Genomic DNA, 17,906 nt, shown 5'->3' with positions numbered 1-17,906 from the left:
ACTTACTAAGCACAAGTATAACCTATTGTATTTTCCTTTTAGCCCTTGGCGAAAGAGTATAATCTCTCGCAATGGGCAGGTCTATTATGATCTAATGTGAAATAGTTAAAAGTGCTAGTGTTCAGTGGCACGTAAAATGACACAGTGCAGTGGAGGGTGCGTTGATTCGTGTCCGTCGTACTCCTAGCCCGAGACCTCTTCCATGCTCCCCAACCCCTGGGAGAAGGAAAGTCCAAAGGCGAAGGGAGATGTTAGACCTTGATCAGCGAACGAATGTCCCCTCGAGCGATCCTGTTGACGTATCCTAGTACGCTCACTCTCGCCATTGGAAAGGCGAGGTAAAAGTGTTATCCTCGCCATCGGTTGATGCAGTTCCTAGATGAGGCTGGCGTTTTACGTATTACCTTCATGCTAGACAAGAAGAGAGTTGCGCTTCCTGTAACCGAGCGTTGAGATCGCTCCCTCACAGCGATCTGGACGCCTTTCGGGAGGCGGCATAGATCTTGTCGCTCCCTCACAACATGCTGGACGCATGCAGCATGCGCGACGCATGATGGACTCACGTAGCAGGATGCTTCCTTGCAGCATGCTGGATGCATGTGAGCGGGCCGCTTTCCTGCGTCAGGATCGTGAACGTCATAGTTCCAAGCGCGGTCTCGCAGCAAGAACGCATGTGAGCTGCAGCGATCATGGACGCTCCCTCGCAGCGATCTGGACGCGTTACAGGAGGCGGCAAGGATTTTGACGCTCCCTCACAGTATGCTTGACACATGCAGCATGCTGGATGCACGTGAGCTGAACGCATGCTGTACGCACGCGAGCAGAACGCTCCCTTTGTCAGGATCGCGAATGTCATAGTCCTGAGCGCTCTCTCGCGGCAAGAACGCACGCGAGCTGCAGCACTCATGGACACTCGCTCACAGCGATTTGGACGCATTACGGGAGGCGGCAAGGACGCTCTCTCAGAGCAAGCATCATGCCTGTCAGAGCTTCAACAGTCCGATTCGTCCCTGTTGACATTTACAAGTCACAAACAGAGGAAGCTCACAACAGCAGCAGCATGCTGGGCGTAGCATGACGCTTCCTCGCAGCATGCTGTATCTGCCATCAAGGGTTACCGCAGCATGCTAGCCTCCGTCTTTCGTCACAGACACATTGACGTGTCAGGTAACAAGGATCTCTTGAATCTCATTAGATCTTTTGAGAAAGGACAATCCAACCCCCTCTTGGAATCTGGATGTAGTCCTAGCCTTTTTGACCTCAAGTAGGTTTGAACCCCTTGACAAGGCTTCTTGGAAGGATCTTACCAAATAGACTCTATTCCTAGTTGTTTTGGCTACAGCCAAAAGAGTAGGAGAGTTACAAGCCATCAGCAAGAAGGTGGGCTTTAATGGAGAAATGCAGTTTGCTCCCTTCAGCTAGGCTTTCTCGCCAAAAAACGGGAATCCTTCTCAACCTTGGCCAAGATCTTTTATCATCCCAGGGCTATCTCACTTAGTTGGACGGGAGAAGGAGAGAGGCCTTTGTCCAGTGAGAGCTCTGAAATTTTTTCTGCACGCGTCCAAAATCCTGAGAGGACAAGCAGACAACCTCTGATGCTCAGTTAAAAAGCCCTCTTTGCCTTTATCAAAGAGTGCCCTGGCTTTTTTCATTAAGGATCTGATAAGGGAAGCTCACCAGAATTGTGAGGAAAGAAGTTTTCCAATCCTTAAGGTAAATCCACATGAGTTTAGAGCTGTTGCAACTTCTATGGCTTACAAGCACAATAAGTCAATGAAGTCAATTCTGGAGGCTACTTTCTGGTGAGGTAAATCAATCTTCGCAGACTGTTATCGCAAAGATGTCCAGACCCAGTATGAGGATTGCTGTTCCCTGGGTCCATACGTTACCTCCGGCGTCATAGTTGGAGAAGGGTCTACTGCCTCATCCCTATAACCTTTTTTATATACCCTTGCCTTTTTTCTTGTACTTGTGTTCACAGGTTGTCTTTGAAGGTTGTTGCAGCCTTCCACAGTCTGGGATGCAAGTCAAGTCAGTTTTTTTATGGTGTGTGTTGTCTAATTGGAGTAGGTGGTCAGAATCATTATCCATGGCTATGCCAGGTTAGCAAGGGTTGAGGTCTAGCCACGCTAGGGTCGAGGACCTTTTGGCAGCCCCACAGAGACTTTTACAGCCCCCTGGGTGGATCGCTGAGTCTATTAAGGAATGTAGGCAATTGAGGCATGAAAACCTATGAAGCCAGCTTCCTTATCAGGTATGCCAGGATAGCAAGGGTGGAGGTCTAGCCACGTTAAGGTCGAGGACCTTGTGGCAGCCCCACAGAGACTTTTACAGCCCCCTGGGTGGATCGCGGAGTCTCTTGAGGAATGCAGGCAAATGAGGCAGGATAACTATGAAGCCAGCTTCCTTATCAGGTAAGAATCAGATTACTGGTACTACTACTTTGTAGCTATTAATAATTATACAAAATTCCCGACGGGGTTGAGGTTTTCTAACCCGCCACCAATGGTGTCAATCAGCTATATATATGTAACTACCAGGGAAGTTACATATTTAAAAATGGTATTTTTATTATAGAATAAATTTTTAAATATACTTACCTGGTAGTTACATATATAAAAGGGCCTCCCCTCCTCCCCTCTGAAAACAGGGGCATGGAAAATCTGAGGAATGTTGGGAATGGTTCCATTACCTACTGAGAGATAGCGCTCAGGTATGACTACCTACTCACCTGGCGGTGATTGCCGCAAAATTTGAATTTCTGCCGTGCGCGTGCGAAACGCGGGATTTAAGCTATGTATATGTAACTACCAGGTAAGTATATTTAAAAATTTATTTTATAATAAAATTACCATACTGTATTCATTTACTCGTAACCCAAGGTACAAGTTCTCAGCATTACTCATTTTCCTTTGGAACACCTTATGATTCACTTGTTTTGCTGCGCTTTCATCAGAAAGGACTTAAATGGTAGCAAACTTTTTGTCTGTATTAGTATGACTATTTCCAGCTTGTAACCTTGTTATTTTTTCAAAGACTTGGGTGTATTTCAAATTGAACATTTACAGGGGGAACTGCACACATACTATAATGTAGTTTATTGTAGGGAATATTGTTTATTGGTACGATTCCAGTGTTTATATATATTCTTTATTTTCAGGTTCTCAATACTTTGTCTAAACTAAGTAAATCTCAAAAGGCACAACGACTTCAAGTAGAGTAAGTGGAATTTTTTTTTTTTTTTCAAACTCCTGGTCTCCTTTTTTTAAGATCTTCAGAGCTTGTCCTTAAAACATTTTATACACTTTAGTACTGTACAAGCAAAGTGCAATACTGTATATCAATTCCATGATTTGTTGTACTGTATAGTACAATAATATGTAAATGCTGAAATATGTAGGATTGTTTGTATTTTAGGCCTACAGGAAATTAGAATGCCAAGAAAACTGCCAAATATAGATTAGTTATGCCTAGTTGGTCAAATCAGGTTATGATATGTGTTCTATTTAATCCCCCATTTGATAATATTTTCTAGAATTAGGAATATTATTTGCAATCTGTTACGAAAAATTTATTGCATGTTGAGCAATATCCAAGTTGAAATATATTCATGAATATTATATGCTTTTTTTACCTTTTTTCTTCAGAGGCTTTCCGGCAGAACAAGATGGCAGAGATGACGAAGACATCTATTCAGAGTTGCCGAGAGATATAATGAAGTTAGTATATCTCAAGGGAGACATGTCCTATTTTCAATGTGCTAGAGTTTTTTTTCTATTAAATTTGTGGTCCTGCTTTAGAGAACATGTTTTCCTTGTGGTATTGTGTGGAATATTGTTCATGTTTCAAATACTATAGATCTAATTCTTCTTGATCTCAGTATGTTTATGTGAAAAAAAAAAAAAAAATCTTTTACAGTAGTTACTCATGCTTGAATGCTTGGCCTAGGTTAATGAGTTTATACATAAGGTCTCCTTCATTATGAATTGGTCTTTGTCTTGCTTGCCAAATTTTACCTATTTATTTTTATTGTCATCATTTGTGCCTACAAAAATTTTTTCTACGGGGTATGTGCCCGAGGTAAAATCCTATTGGAGCAGTTCACGCCCAACAAGTCTCTCCAGCCAGAGACATGTGTGTCAACGCTATCTATTACTATTCTGTCTAGTTCTGACCAGAGACGTTCCAGGGCAGGACTCAAGCCTCCCAATACTGTAGTCGATTAATTGTTCTGACACTAAATACAAACCTCTTTATTAGGGATATACTTTCGGTGAAGCTGGATGACTAGCCATAAGACTTATAGTAAGGTGTACTGTAACTACCCCACCTCTAGGTGGGGTGTCTAGTACCAGCTACCGTTCTCACACTCGCACCTGTTTTCTATTGTCAATTTTTACTTATGGCTCGGTGGAGTGTGGACGTTTGTCTCTCTCCACCACCTAACCTTTTTTTGACTGGCCTTTGACCAATTTGTTCTTTAGGCTTTTTTGTTTATTTTTCGCAGGTGTGAGTGTTGTTGTTTTGGAGACAGTGTTGTGCCGCGTATTCCTCAAGGGCGGAGAATCTTTTCTTATGATCTCTTCCCTTTGATGCCGGACAACCCTTAGGCTGGAGGCCTCCCCGTTTCCCCTAGTGCAGCGGCTTGATCTCCTCTGCAGGGAAGTCGTTCTTTGTGTGGATGCTCCTTCACCTTACTGAAGTTGATGCTGCTCGCACCCTGTGAGTTCGACGGAGGGAAGGCCAATTGTGGCCGACCTAGAGCTCGACTACACACTCCCTCGTTCTGTGATGACAACCAGTGGAGGGAGTGCAAAGTCTGAAGCTTGTTCCTGCTGCTCTCAGGGAACACTTTTCTCATTTGCATGTTAATTGTTTTCCCGAGTTGGTTTCTTCAGAGCTAACGACAGTCTGAAGCATGTGCACTTCTCGAGGGACGCTTTTCACGTTCGCAGGTTAGGTTTTCTCTCAAGTGGTTTTCTGTAGTGTTGACGATGCCGCACTCCCTTGTTTTGCGATGGCAGCAGGTGAAGGGAGTTCATAGTCTGAAGCATGTTCCTGCACCTCTCAGGGAACACCTTTCCCATTCACTGGTTAGATTTTTCTCTCATGTGATTTTCTTCATAGCCAACGACATTGCACTCTATTGTTCAGCTAATGCAGCTTGTGTAAGGAGTGCAAAGTCTGAAGCATGTTCCTGCGCCTTTCAAGGGACACTTTTTCCGTTCGGGGGTTAGGTTTTCTTCAGAGCTGACGATAACGCACTCCCTCATTTTTCCATGGCAGCTGGTGAACGGAGTGCAAAGTCTGAAATATGTTCCTGGTCCTGTGGAAGCTGCAGCTCCTGCCCCATCACCATCTTCATCGCTTGCGCCTGCAGCATTTCTTGATCATCATGCTGACGACGGCACTCTCCCTTGTTCTGATCTTGCTCAGTCGGTGAAGGAAGGGCAAAGTCCAAAGCTTGTTTGTGCTACTCATGGGGGACACCTTTACCATACAAGAGTTCTGTACTCCCTGGATTAGTTTTCTCCCCACAGTTTTAAGAGATTGTCATGGACTCATCCATGCCCTTCTCTAATCCCTCGGAGTATGGCTCATCGGAGCATGAAGATGATGATATTCACTCCCTGTGAGTTTGATGCTTCCAGTGTACATTAGCCTTTTCTTCTAGCTTTCTTGTCTTGCTCAGCAGACTCATTTCGTCTAGTAGACTCGCCTTGTTCAGTCCTGCTGCAGCTTACAAGTGCCAGTCAGCCCGTTATCGCCCCTCAGCTCGCTGTTGCTCTTCAGCTTACTTCTAGGTTCTTGGTTTTTCAGCAACCGCTTCCGGCTCCTGACGATTCCTCTAATCATGATCACCTTTCTGTTGTCTTCTGCACTTTAGGACTAACGACAAGGCAGCACAGACCAGCTCGTGACCAGTCTCCAGTTCGTGACTGAGTTTCCAACATGCCACTTCAGGCTAGCTCGTGAAAACTTCTAGAATAGTGGCAACTATTCAGTGTCATAGTGCTGCCCAGCTCGCGACTTTCCCTTTAGAGGTAAAGTTGACCTCTGCCTTTAATGAACAGCTCTTCTTGCTTGCGGATAGAATTGCCGAAAGCCGGCGACGAGTCTCGGAGGCCTTGCCTCTTGCGGTGGTCATTACCGACTTTGTTCAATGGAGAATTTCTCTAGCGAGGATCGCAGAGCACTACCAGTTACGATCCTCACTGTAAGTAAGTGCACTGCTCTTTCCAGCGAGACTCCTCTTTTCTACTTGTCATATACAATAGACCTCAAGCACTATTGCTTCAACAATTGTTTTTCAAATCTCTTAGCGAGTCTCCTCATCTAGGCAACACACTTTTTATTCAGAGCAAGATCTCTCATGTCCATGATAGCACACAGGTGTGCGCTCTTGACAGCGGCAGCTCACACAACTTCAATCTTCAGTTTCTACAGGTTGCTCTACTTCAGTAGCTCTTACCACGACATGCAGTTGAGGGAGTTTACCACACACCTCCTTTTTGGAACCCAACCCAGCATTCACCAGCGATGGGAGGCACACAGCACATGTGTCAGCCTTGGTGGTTACTACCTCACTCAATACTTGGAACTTGTTGTTTTCACACTGGTATAATGGGAACAGACACTTGATGCAATTAGAACACCTCCATATGAGCTTTGGCTCTTGACACGACTCAAGAGGTCTTGTAGATGTTTAAAGGGCCTGCGCATGCAGATGCACAAACTTCTTCATTGGCTCATCGGTTCTCCTCAGCATTCACAAACGTTTATTGAACCACTACTACTACTAGTGATCAGACGTGCCATGTGCGTTAGCGACTAGGTCGCCTCATCTGGTCCCTGTCTCTAACCATTTGGTCACTTGGTTTGGTATATGGTTAACTTACGAGTCGACATTTTCATTAGATGACAAGATCTACATTAGTTGTGCATGTTCTCTCACCCATACACCGCTGGACCTCACCAGAATGATAGAACATAGTTCTACACAGCGATTGCCACAATAGAAGTTTTCTGATCACTCGTTCCTGCTGCCTTTACCTGTGAATCGGAACAAGACTCGAGAAGTATAATCTTTAGGGATTATTTTCTCCAACTTCTCCCCATGTGTATAGAGAACTCGTCGGATCACTTACACGGTTTTGGGTTCCGATTCCTTGTGATCTCCTCAGCCCTTCATGCCTGCATGGGTCAACAGTCTCATAAGACATAACCCCCCCAGGGTTATTCCTTTTTCATCCCCAATTTTTCTAGTGGATTGAATCAGCTTATGTTAACGTTTATGGAGTATAGCAAACATAGATTCGATGAATCCTCTCCTCTTACACCCTGTCTCCGTTGGCCTAGGCTTCCTCCGGACTTGTGCAAAGCAACTTCAACCCTTCATCCTCGGGATTCTCCTCTGGGAAGGCTATATATGGCCAACCCACAGCTTGACCGTAGTCTGGTTCGTCAGCGTTCTGATGACAACACTCCTCCTCAACCTAAGTTTGCTCAGCCAGCGGTAAGAATGCGAAGTCTGAAGCATCGGCCAGATGTTTTTTTATAGGGGTAACACCTTTCTTGTCCGTGAGTTAGTTTTACTCTCTAGTGGCTGTGACACCCCTCCTATGAGTTTGGAATACTCATCTCATATTCAACCAGGACTCGTCCAACCAACAGGACTCCTTCAGTCCATGTAGCGAATTTTATTGATGGATCACACAGGACCCTTGCTAAACTCTCGCGGGAGTATTTTGGATTGACCTGCACAGAACTGGCTCATTATTAGTTGATCCAAGTTGAACGAAGAGCTTTATCCTGCAGGGGCTTGCGCGAACATGAGCCGTTCGTGAACCCCACCGAGTCTCCTTGTTGATGCTGGAGAATTACCTCTTGACCTTTACCGAATGTCTGCTATTATTCGGTATTGGTTTAGATTGCAAAGACTCCCTAATTCTTTAGCCTTTCAAACTGCAAGCCTTGTAAAGCACTCAACATACTGTACTTTGTTGCACCCAAAATCTCCTCAACCTTATGGGTTTCGGGTGAAACAATTATTAAACAGTCTTGATATAATTAGAAGTAAGGTGCTTCCATTTAAGGTATCATCAACGCCTCCATGGAAATTACCCGACATATTTTTTTGTAAATATTTTATTGTAGTTAAGAAGAATATGACTGACTTAAAATCCAGGTCTCTTTTTATGGAACATGTTGTAGAACATAAGGGATTGACTTTTATATATACTGATGGCTCCAAATCTGATGCTGGCATTGGATTTGGAGTACATGGTAATGATTTTAATCGTAGAGGTGCACTTCTTCCAATAGCTTCAATATTTACTGCCAAACTGTATGGCACACTAACCGCTGTTGAGAAAATAGCTTTGGAAAAGGAGGGTAATTTTACCATTTTTAGTGATGCAAGGAGTGTCCTTCAAGCTTTAGAAGTTTTTAATTCTAGTAACCCTCTATTTTCAATATTTAACTTAGCCGGTGATTATAATAGCTGCAACTCTGTTGCTCGACAGAAAAACTCTACGGAAAAATTCGCCAGCGATCGCTACACAGGTAGGGGGTGTACTCAACAGCGCCATCTGTCGTTCAGACACCCAGTACTCATTGTAAACAAAGAACTCAATTTTCTCTCTGTCGTGCTACCGGCAAGACCTACTAATTCGCTGTTGCTAACTGGATTTGTTTTCACAACTATTTGGTGAAGTACACTATTCTAGTTTTGAGCTTTCGCTATGCAGGTGTTTTATCTTCATCTTAAATCTTGAACTCGTTTTGGATAGATTTAATTATGGTGACAAAGAGAGTATGGACTTTCTTTCACTTTTAAATGGCCGACCCTTCCCTTAGACGGAAGTGTGTTTAGGCTTTTAGTAATTATCTTATCACGTTATAGATTTTCCTCTATATATTTTATATCTCTCCGCCTTTATTAGGCCTCTTCGATTAACTTTCCATTTTTTATAAACATATAAAAATGAATTTTAATGCTTTGTTTATATAGACCTTTCCTGAGAGTAGGCGGTCCTAACTTGGAAACCGAAGTTAATCAACGTTGAGCCCTTTATATCGTCTTTAGCTTTTAAAGAGCTAAGGATTTAAAACTTTTTAAATGTAATATTTTATGAAAGAATTTCTTTGATAGTCTTCGTACTGTTTTCAAAGATGAACTAACGTTTAGTTTTTTTTTATGCTACGCAGTTGTTGACGTTCAGGACGTTCAACATGCGCTCTATCGTTACGATAGAGAGAGAGTGTATCACGGTTTCACTTTGCAGTAAGAGTAAATCGATTCTGACGTTTTGTTCATTCTTTCTTAGCTTAAATGTTTTAAATTCTAATTTAAAGGAACTTTTTATTTGAAAAACCTTTCAGTTTTTCCTTTAGTCAAATAACATGTTTTTTTGACGATATATAATTGGGCTCTTCTCTTAGGTGCGAAATCAAGAGAGAAAGAGAGAGAGAGATAGAGACGGAGGGAGAGAGAGGAGAGAAAACGTTCCGTTCAAGCGGGTAACGTTGTTCTCGTGTTACTCACGTCCCTAGTCGCTGTACGGGGAGGAAGGATAAAACGTTTTTAGGTTTTTATTCTCGTCCCCAGGCTATGTGCGGTGAGAGATTGAAAACGTAGTTATATGAACTAGTGTTTAGTCTCTTTCCCAGCCACTGATTTTTTTTTTTTATCTTAAAATATGTTTTCTGTTTTTTGCTGGTATTATGAGCTTGCATTATACGACTGATTTCGCAATTACTACCTTTTAATGAAGGGTAGAATTGCGTGTTTCAGGTAGAAATAAGTGCAAAACAGAAAATCGAAGTGATAAAGTGATATGCGCAAAGTGTTACAGTGTTGCGTCCAAGGCGCAAAGTGTTACAGTTGCGTCCGAGGGTTCGTCTGTTCGTGCCTGTCGTTCACCTAGTCCGGGACCTCTTACATGCTCCCAAGCCCAGGGGAGAAGTAATGTCAAACGACTTATGGGTTCGAGAGGCCTTGACCAACGAACAGACGTTTTCCCTCTATGGTATCGGGTGTATCTTACCAAGATCTCCCCTACCGTAAGACGAGAGAGACGTTGTTTCTCCTCGCCATCCGTAGGCTTTTCGCATAAGAAACCTGTCACAAGGTTTCGAAGCCCTTAAGCGAAAGTCAGTCCTTTCAGGACAGGTCCAGCGTCCTGGTTACAACCATTAGGACAGCTCTGACCCTATGCAGTCATCGGATAACTGCTCGCCGCCTAACAAAAGCGTAACACAGACTCCGAGAGTCTTTTTTTGTAGGCAAAGTGTTGCGGTCTCAGACGTTACCCTCGTCTATTACCACAACCATTTCCGTTGATCCTTAAGGGGTTGTATGGCAAAACATGCAGTATATGCTTGCCTCCCTTATGGAAGACTATTCTGCCGATTAGTCCGTTGAGTCTAGCCGTTTATCTCATCGATATCCTGGCTTTCAGCCAACCTAACGTTCCTTTGTGCTTACTGTTGACGTTGGCGTAGCTTAGTCACATCAGTCAGGTTGTTTAGAACCACACTCGATGCGGTCTCGTGTGGTTTTTCAGCCGCATTTGGACGTTAGGCCACTGGCTGATGCTCCTGTTGACGTTCAAGACGTTCACTAACAATCGGAGTTGACTTGTTTTGACGCTGTGCGTCAACCTCCGCATTCTAGAGTTGTTTTGACTGCTCAGTCTAGGCAGTCAAAGCAGTCTCGAGTGGACGCTGTGCGTCCTCACGCACCTGTTGTGGTTGACAGTTCAGTTGTTGACAGTTCACAGACTGTCAAGCAGTTACATGACGTTGCGTTCTGGTCCGCTACTAATGCACCAGTGAGAGACTCAGCTTTTATCGGACAAGGTTCCTGTAGATGAGGAAGTTGCTGTTCTCTCTCCTACTGATATTCCCTTGAGGACTCTGTCAGATGGAGAGGAGCCTAAAGCTGCTTAGCCTCCTATGGACTTTAATTAAATCATGATGATTTTTTTCAAGGATCTTCGTCCGGATCTTTTTGTAACTGCTGCTCCTCGTTCGCCTAAACGTCAGAGCTTACACTAGGCCTAGCTACTTCGAAGCCGTTGTTTTTAAGCTAGTGCTCTCTCGCTCTCCTAGAGAGCGTTACGTTGGCTAGGCGACTGGTTTTTCACCAGGAGGAGTTTGGGGGATACAGCCTTTGCTTTCCCTTCTTTTAAACTGGTTTATAGAGCGAGAGTCTGATATGACACGAGAGAAGTTCTCGGCTTGGGAGTTCATGCTTCTGCCCAGATAGACTTCTCAATTCTGGTAGACTCTCCCTGGCGCCTAGCCAGGAGACGCTCCAAGTTGTTTACAGGTCAACTTCACAGCTGTTGTCGAGCCTTTGAAGTTTTGCTCTACTATTATGTCATGCATAACAAGGCTTTCAGGGATGGTAAACGGTTCTGCCTCAGTCGCTAACCCCGTCTGTTGCCACACCTGCTCCCGTAGACCCTAAATGGGCTTTGCTGCAAGACATGCAGTCCAAGCTTGCATCCTTGATAGAGGACTTAAATGCGGAGAAGGTTGCTACCGAACCTTCTGGCCAACAACCTTCCAACCGGTCGGTTGTGCGCCCTGTTGACGCTGAGGTAACCTACTCGCGTCTACCAGTTGAGGTGGTTCCTCCACCGATGCGACCCAGTGTGGGTTGCCAGCCGCACGTTGACGTTAAGCGACGCTCGGAGGTGGTTGTTGACGTTCAGGACGTTCAACAACCAGCAGAGGTGACTTGTTTTGACGCAGTGCGTCAACCTCAGCAACCCGGTAGGGTGTTGACTGCACAACCCAGACGGTCTAGACAGTCTCGGGTTGACGCTGTGCTTCCTCGCGCACCCATGGTTGTTGACAGTTCACAGACTGTGCAGCAGTTCCATGATATTGCGTCCGGCTCCGTCACGCATCCACCAGTGCGACCGGATTCAGCGAGCCAGACGTTGCCCACTCCGTTGCCGTTTCCTCATCAGTTTCGGATGAGGAACCCTCTGATGAGGACGTTGCTGAACAACAAGACGATCAGCCCCCAGCCCTGCTATCCATCCAGAAGATGCTGAAGAAGGAACGCTGCTCAGTCAGGCTGTGGATGAGTCTGGTAGGGAGGCTGTCATCCGTGGAACAATTTGTGTCACTAGGAAGACTACACCTCCGTCCTCTTCAATACCATCTAGCTTTTCACTGGAAAAAGGACAAGACGCTAGAAGCGGTCTCGATCCCGGTTTCCGAAAAGATAAAGTCTTGTCTGACTTGGTGAAAGGACAATATCAACCTAAGAGAGGGTCTTCCCCTGGCTGTTCAGACTCCCAACCACGTTCTCTTCTCGGACGCATCGGACGTAGGCTGGGGTGCGACATTAGACGGTCGGGAATGCTCGGGAATATGGAACTCGAGTCAAAGGACAATGCATTTCAACTGCAAGGAGCTACTGGCAGTACGTCTGGCCTGGAAAAGCTTCAGGTTTCTCCTTCAAGGCAAAGTGGTGGAGGTGAACTCGGACAACACCACGGCTTTGGCGTACATCTCCAAGCAAGGAGGGACCTACTCTCTGACGTTGTACGAGATCGCAAGGGACCTCCTCACCTGGTCAAAAGGTCTAAACATATTACTAGTAACGAGGTTCATCCAAGGCAACTTGAATGTCATGGCAGATTGTCTCAGTTGTAAGGGACAAATAATTCCAACAAAATGGACCCTCCACAAGGATGTATGCAAGAGACTTTGGGCCACCTGGGGCCAGCCAACCATAGATCTCTTCGCAACCTCGATGACCAAGAGGCTCCCAATATTTTGCTCACCAATCCCGGACCCAGCAGCAGTTCATATAGATGCCTTTCTCCTAGATTGGTCACATCTAGATCTATATGCATTCCCTCCGTTCAAGATTGTCAACAAGGTACTGCAGAAGTTCGCCTCTCACGAAGGGACAAGGTTGACGCTAGTTGCTCCCCTCTGGCCCGCGAGAGAATGGTTCACCGAGGTACTTCGATGGCTAGTAGACGTTCCCAGAACACTTCCCCTAAGGGTGGACCTTCTACGTCAGCCACACGTAAAGAAGGTACACCAAGGCCTCCACGCTCTTCGTCTGACTGCCTTCAGACTATCGAAAGACTCTCGAGAGCTAGAGGCTTTTCGAAGGAGGCAACCAGAGCGATTGCTAGAGCAAGGAGAACATCCACCCTTAGAGTCTACCAATCGAAGTGGGAAATCTTCCGAAACTGGTGCAAGCCAGTATCCGTATCCTCGACCAGTACCTCTGTAACTCAAATAGCTGACTTCCTCTTATATCTGAGGAAAGAACGATCTCTTTCAGCTCCCACTATCAAGGGTTACAGAAGCATGTTGGCATCAGTCTTCCGTCACAGAGGCTTAGATCTTTCCAACAATAAAGATCTACAGGACCTCCTTAAGTCTTTTGAGACCACGAAGGACCGTCGTTTGGTTACACCTGGTTGGAATTTAGACGTGGTACTAAGATTCCTTATGTCAGACAGGTTCGAGCCGCTACAATCAGCCTCCCTGAAAGATCTCACCTTAAAGACTCTTTTCCTGGTATGCTTAGCCACAGCTAAAAGAGTCAGTGAGATTCATGCCTTCAGCAAGAACATCGGATTCTCATCTGAAACGGCTACATGTTCTCTACAACTTGGTTTTCTAGCCAAAAACGAGCTGCCTTCTCGACCTTGGCCAAAATCGTTCGATATTCCAAGCTTATCGTATGGTTGGAAATGAACTAGAAAGAGTCTTATGCCCTGTAAGAGCTCTTAAGTTCTATTTAAAACGAACTAAACCTTTACGAGGCCCGTCTGAAGCTTTATGGTGTTCAGTTAAGAAACCATCTTTGCCTATGTCAAAGAATGCTTTATCCTATTTTATCAGACTGTTAATACGAGAAGCTCATTCCCATCTGAATGAGGAAGACCAAGCTTTGCTGAAGGTAAGGACACACGAAGTTAGAGCTGTCGCAACTTCCGTGGCCTTTAAACAAAATAGATCTCTGCGAAGTATAATCGACGCAACCTATTGGAGAAGCAAGTCAGTGTTCGCGTCTTTTTATCTTAAGGATGTCCAGTCTCTTTACAAGAACTGCTACACTCTGGGACCATTCGTAGCAGCGAGTGCAGTAGTGGGTGAGGGCTCAACCACTACAATTCCCTAATTCCATAACCTTTTTAATCTTTCTCTTGAAATGTTTTTATTGTTGTTTTTGGGTTGTCCGGAAGGCTAAGAAGCCTTTCGCATCCTAGTTGATTTGGCGGGTGGTCAAAGTCATTTCTTGAGAAGCGCCTAGATTAGAGGTTTTGATGAGGTCCTGTTGTATGGGTTGCAACCCTTGATACTTCAGATCCTAGGGGTCGCTCAGCATCCTAAGAGGATCGCGAGGCTCCGTAAGGAAGACGTACTTAAAAAGGCAGAGTAATTGTTCAAGTCGACTTCCTTACCAGGTACCTATTTATTTTGTTTAGTTATTTTGATAACTTCTAAAATGAAATAAAAATTCTTAGCTCATATGATGTAAACATATTTTGCTGGTCTCTACCCACCCCCCTGGGTGTGAATCAGCTATTATAATCACCGGCTAAGTTAAATATTGAAAAATTTTATTTTGATAATAAAATAAATTTTTGAATATACTTACCCGGTGATTATAAATTAAAGGACCCTCCCTTCCTCCCCAATAGAGACACAGTGGACCGAGGAGAAAATTGAGTTCTTTGTTTACAATGAGTACTGGGTATCTGAACGACAGATGGCGCTGTTGAGTACACCCCCTACCTGTGTAGCGATCGCTGGCGAATTTTTCCGTAGAGTTTTTCTGTCGAGCAACAGAGTTGCAGCTATTATAATCACCGGGTAAGTATATTCAAAAATTTATTTTATTATCAAAATAACATGTTTTAAAGATTTTAGAATGGCTTTTTATTATTGAACTGAGAGGTATAATGGTTCGATTTTGTTGCGTTCCTGCACATGTGGGTGTGTGTAGGAATGAGAAGGCAGATTCATTGGCAAAAAATGCTTCATCCGAGTTGCTGCCAAGAAGGTACCCCATTCCGTGTACTGATTTTCTACCTAACATCAAGAAATTTCTTTGCAATAAATGGCAACAGCACTTGGATAGTCTAGATGGCAATAAAATGAGAGAATTAACAAATGTCATATCTCCTTGGAGGTATGACATGATGCCCTGAAAATGGAAGACGTCTCTTTGTCGTCTCCGTATTGGTCACACTCGGTTGAAACACGAGTTTCTGCTGAAGGGCCAACACCAACCGTATTGCGACGACTGTTTAGTACCTTTAACAGTGAGGCATTTGTTGACCAAATACCCTAATTATAATAACTTAAGAAATAGATATCTGTTTGAGGCTCGAAGTGAGGATGGCAGGTTCATCCTTGCCAAGATTCTTGGACATGATGTGTCCTACTATGTGAGCGGTATTTTTAGATTTATTTCAGAAGCAGGTCTTTTGAAAACTATTTAACTTTTATAATGACATTGAACTTATATGATTTTAATTGAATATTCTTTTAATTTTTATATAAAATAAATATCGGCATCAATGACCTTAGATGTCAGGATGCCAGAAAACCTTAAATCAATCAATAAATCAATTACGGGGAAAATCAGTAGATTGATCTATCCTTCGGCAGTTTTCCCTCAGCAGATGAGGAATCTTTACGATGGGCTCGTGGCGATCTTGTGTTTGCTCTCTTACTTTTAAGAATAATTTTCTCATGTTAGTTTGGAAAGAGTGAATTAGTTCCTAATAAACTCATTTGTGCTGCCTTAGGTGGGTGTTTCCTTTTGTCGTAGCTCCATACACGGTGACCTTATGCTTGGTGATCGCTCACTTGTGTATCTGTAGACTTCTCATCCTCCCCTCCGCCAGTAGCTTAACCACTCATTAAACAATTCTACGATCGTCTTCAGCTCACGCTGAAATAATCTCCCTATTAAAGGACTCGCATTTACATAGTTAGCAGAGATACAAATTACTTTAAAAATTTGTGATATTGTGATTTATGGAGTAGTTTAAACTTCATGCGTACTTGTTAGATTCATAACTTTACTAGTAACTTGCTGGATAGAAGTGGCATATTTCTATTTCAGTTGAGGTGCCTTCCAAATGGGCAATCATTCCATAGTTATCTTTAGTACTCATCTCTATTTTTACTTGAGCATATGGTTTCTTGAATTAGTAATCCTACTGTATAAGAATGTCTTGTATGTTTTAAGCCGTTGAATTTATTCTATGCATCTTTGCATATATGTTTTGATTTAGATTGTATTCTGTTGCCATGGGAAATTACCCTCATGAGACAAATCTAAATTTGCTTCATTTATTTGGTCTAAATATTTTTGAGATTATGTTCTTCTGAATTACTGCACAGTACTGAAGGTGGGTTGTACTTTGTATGGTTATCTATGTACTGGATGAAATGTGATTATATACGTAATTTGATATTGATTAGCCATTTCCTATGGTTCCCAACAAACTCATTATTCACATAGCTCATATTTTGTGGAATTCATGAATCTTGAACCCAATATTCCTAAATTAGAAAAAATGTCTGCTGACTTGGATAGTTGTCAGTGGGCATGCACCCCTGTGGACCTTGGATACCATAAAGTTAACAACCTCAGTTTATTCCTACGTGGATACAAACTTCTGAGTCATTTACTGTTTATTGATTACTACTAGTCTTGTTTTCTCTACAGCCAATAAATCAAAGTAAAAGGTTTTTATTTCATCATTCTTAGTTGTGAATTCATCAGACATCTGCACCCACCCTCACTATACCCTTATAATGCTTCGTTCTTGTGCCTTCTGTCTTTAATATTCACTGTCACTTGTGTATTTATCCTTATTTGGGAATTCCGAATGAGTGTGCTATGACTAGTAAGTCGAGTCGAATACTGTGAGTTTATTCCTCAGCTGTGATGGGCGTCCCTGTGGTACTTTAATAAGCCAGGTAGATGTTGATCCGCACGCAGTTTGTCCATGGTGAAATATGTTCAGTGGAATCACCATGTGAGTCCTCAGCTGTGATGGGCGTCCCTGTGGTACTTTAATAAGCCAGGTAGATGTTGATCCGCACGCAGTTTGTCCATGGTGAAAGATGTTCAGTGGAATCACCATGTGAGTACTACAGGGAGTGGCCGTCCTCCCTGTGGGAGAGATATCGTTCTCATTGCAAAAAACTATCTTAGGGAGATTATTCTCCTTCTGTGGAAAGAAATGAAAGATCGGTTCTGTGGCGAACGTTATCCTCCATTTGAGTCCTTTATGTCAGAAAACCCACTGAAGCTTCTGTCACGGATGATGACAGCCATCATAATTTGATCAATGTTTTATCAAAGCCACTGTTGGAAATGTAGAATATGAATTTGAACCAGTTCTTGTAGCAGATCCTCTAAATACGGCAGCTGTGCTCCCTGAGCTGGATCCAATATCAGTACCATCAGTCCCTGTTTACCCTGTTATACTTATATCTCCCTCACCCCCTTTGAGTGCATTGAGTGGAGAAACTTAATGGCAGATTGCATAGATAAGATCCTTCCACGCTTGGAAGTATTTCCGTGCTGACGTCGGAAGCTTAGAGTAGAGCCTGTCATTTCCCTCAGTACCAAAGCAGCCTTATTGAAAAACCCTTATTACCAGTCTCCAGTTCGTACAAACGAGCAAGGCTTGCCCAATATGCCCAGGGGTCCTCAGCAAAGATCTCCTCTAAAGAGTTCGCAGAATGCGTCACAAGACATGTCATCCCTTTATTATGAAGGTGGTCGGACCTCTTCTACTGTGTCCACATCCCAAAACTTGACATTACCAAGCTGCTCTAAGCAATTATATACTTTATCTTCTTCCAAGCTGTGAAGTCAAGCGTAATAA

The 17,906-nt window shown here is 43.6% G+C and overlaps 1 protein-coding gene across 5 annotated transcripts in view; it reads left to right on the top strand.

The window, feature by feature from the left end:
• The window catches only part of Vav (Vav guanine nucleotide exchange factor), a 385,659-nt gene that overhangs the window by 63,544 nt on the left and 304,209 nt on the right, over positions 1-17,906 (top strand). For all 5 annotated transcript variants that reach the window (XM_068383125.1, XM_068383124.1, XM_068383126.1 and 2 more), the window contains exons 3-4: positions 3,161-3,219; positions 3,648-3,719. In XM_068383125.1, the coding sequence (XP_068239226.1) occupies positions 3,161-3,219; positions 3,648-3,719 (131 nt within the window). The remainder of the gene's footprint in view (positions 1-3,160; positions 3,220-3,647; positions 3,720-17,906) is intronic.

This window comes from Palaemon carinicauda, chromosome 11, assembly GCF_036898095.1.
Source record: "Palaemon carinicauda isolate YSFRI2023 chromosome 11, ASM3689809v2, whole genome shotgun sequence".
NCBI classification, from domain to species: domain Eukaryota; kingdom Metazoa; phylum Arthropoda; class Malacostraca; order Decapoda; family Palaemonidae; genus Palaemon; species Palaemon carinicauda.
This window is presented reverse-complemented; position numbering and strand designations above follow the sequence as displayed.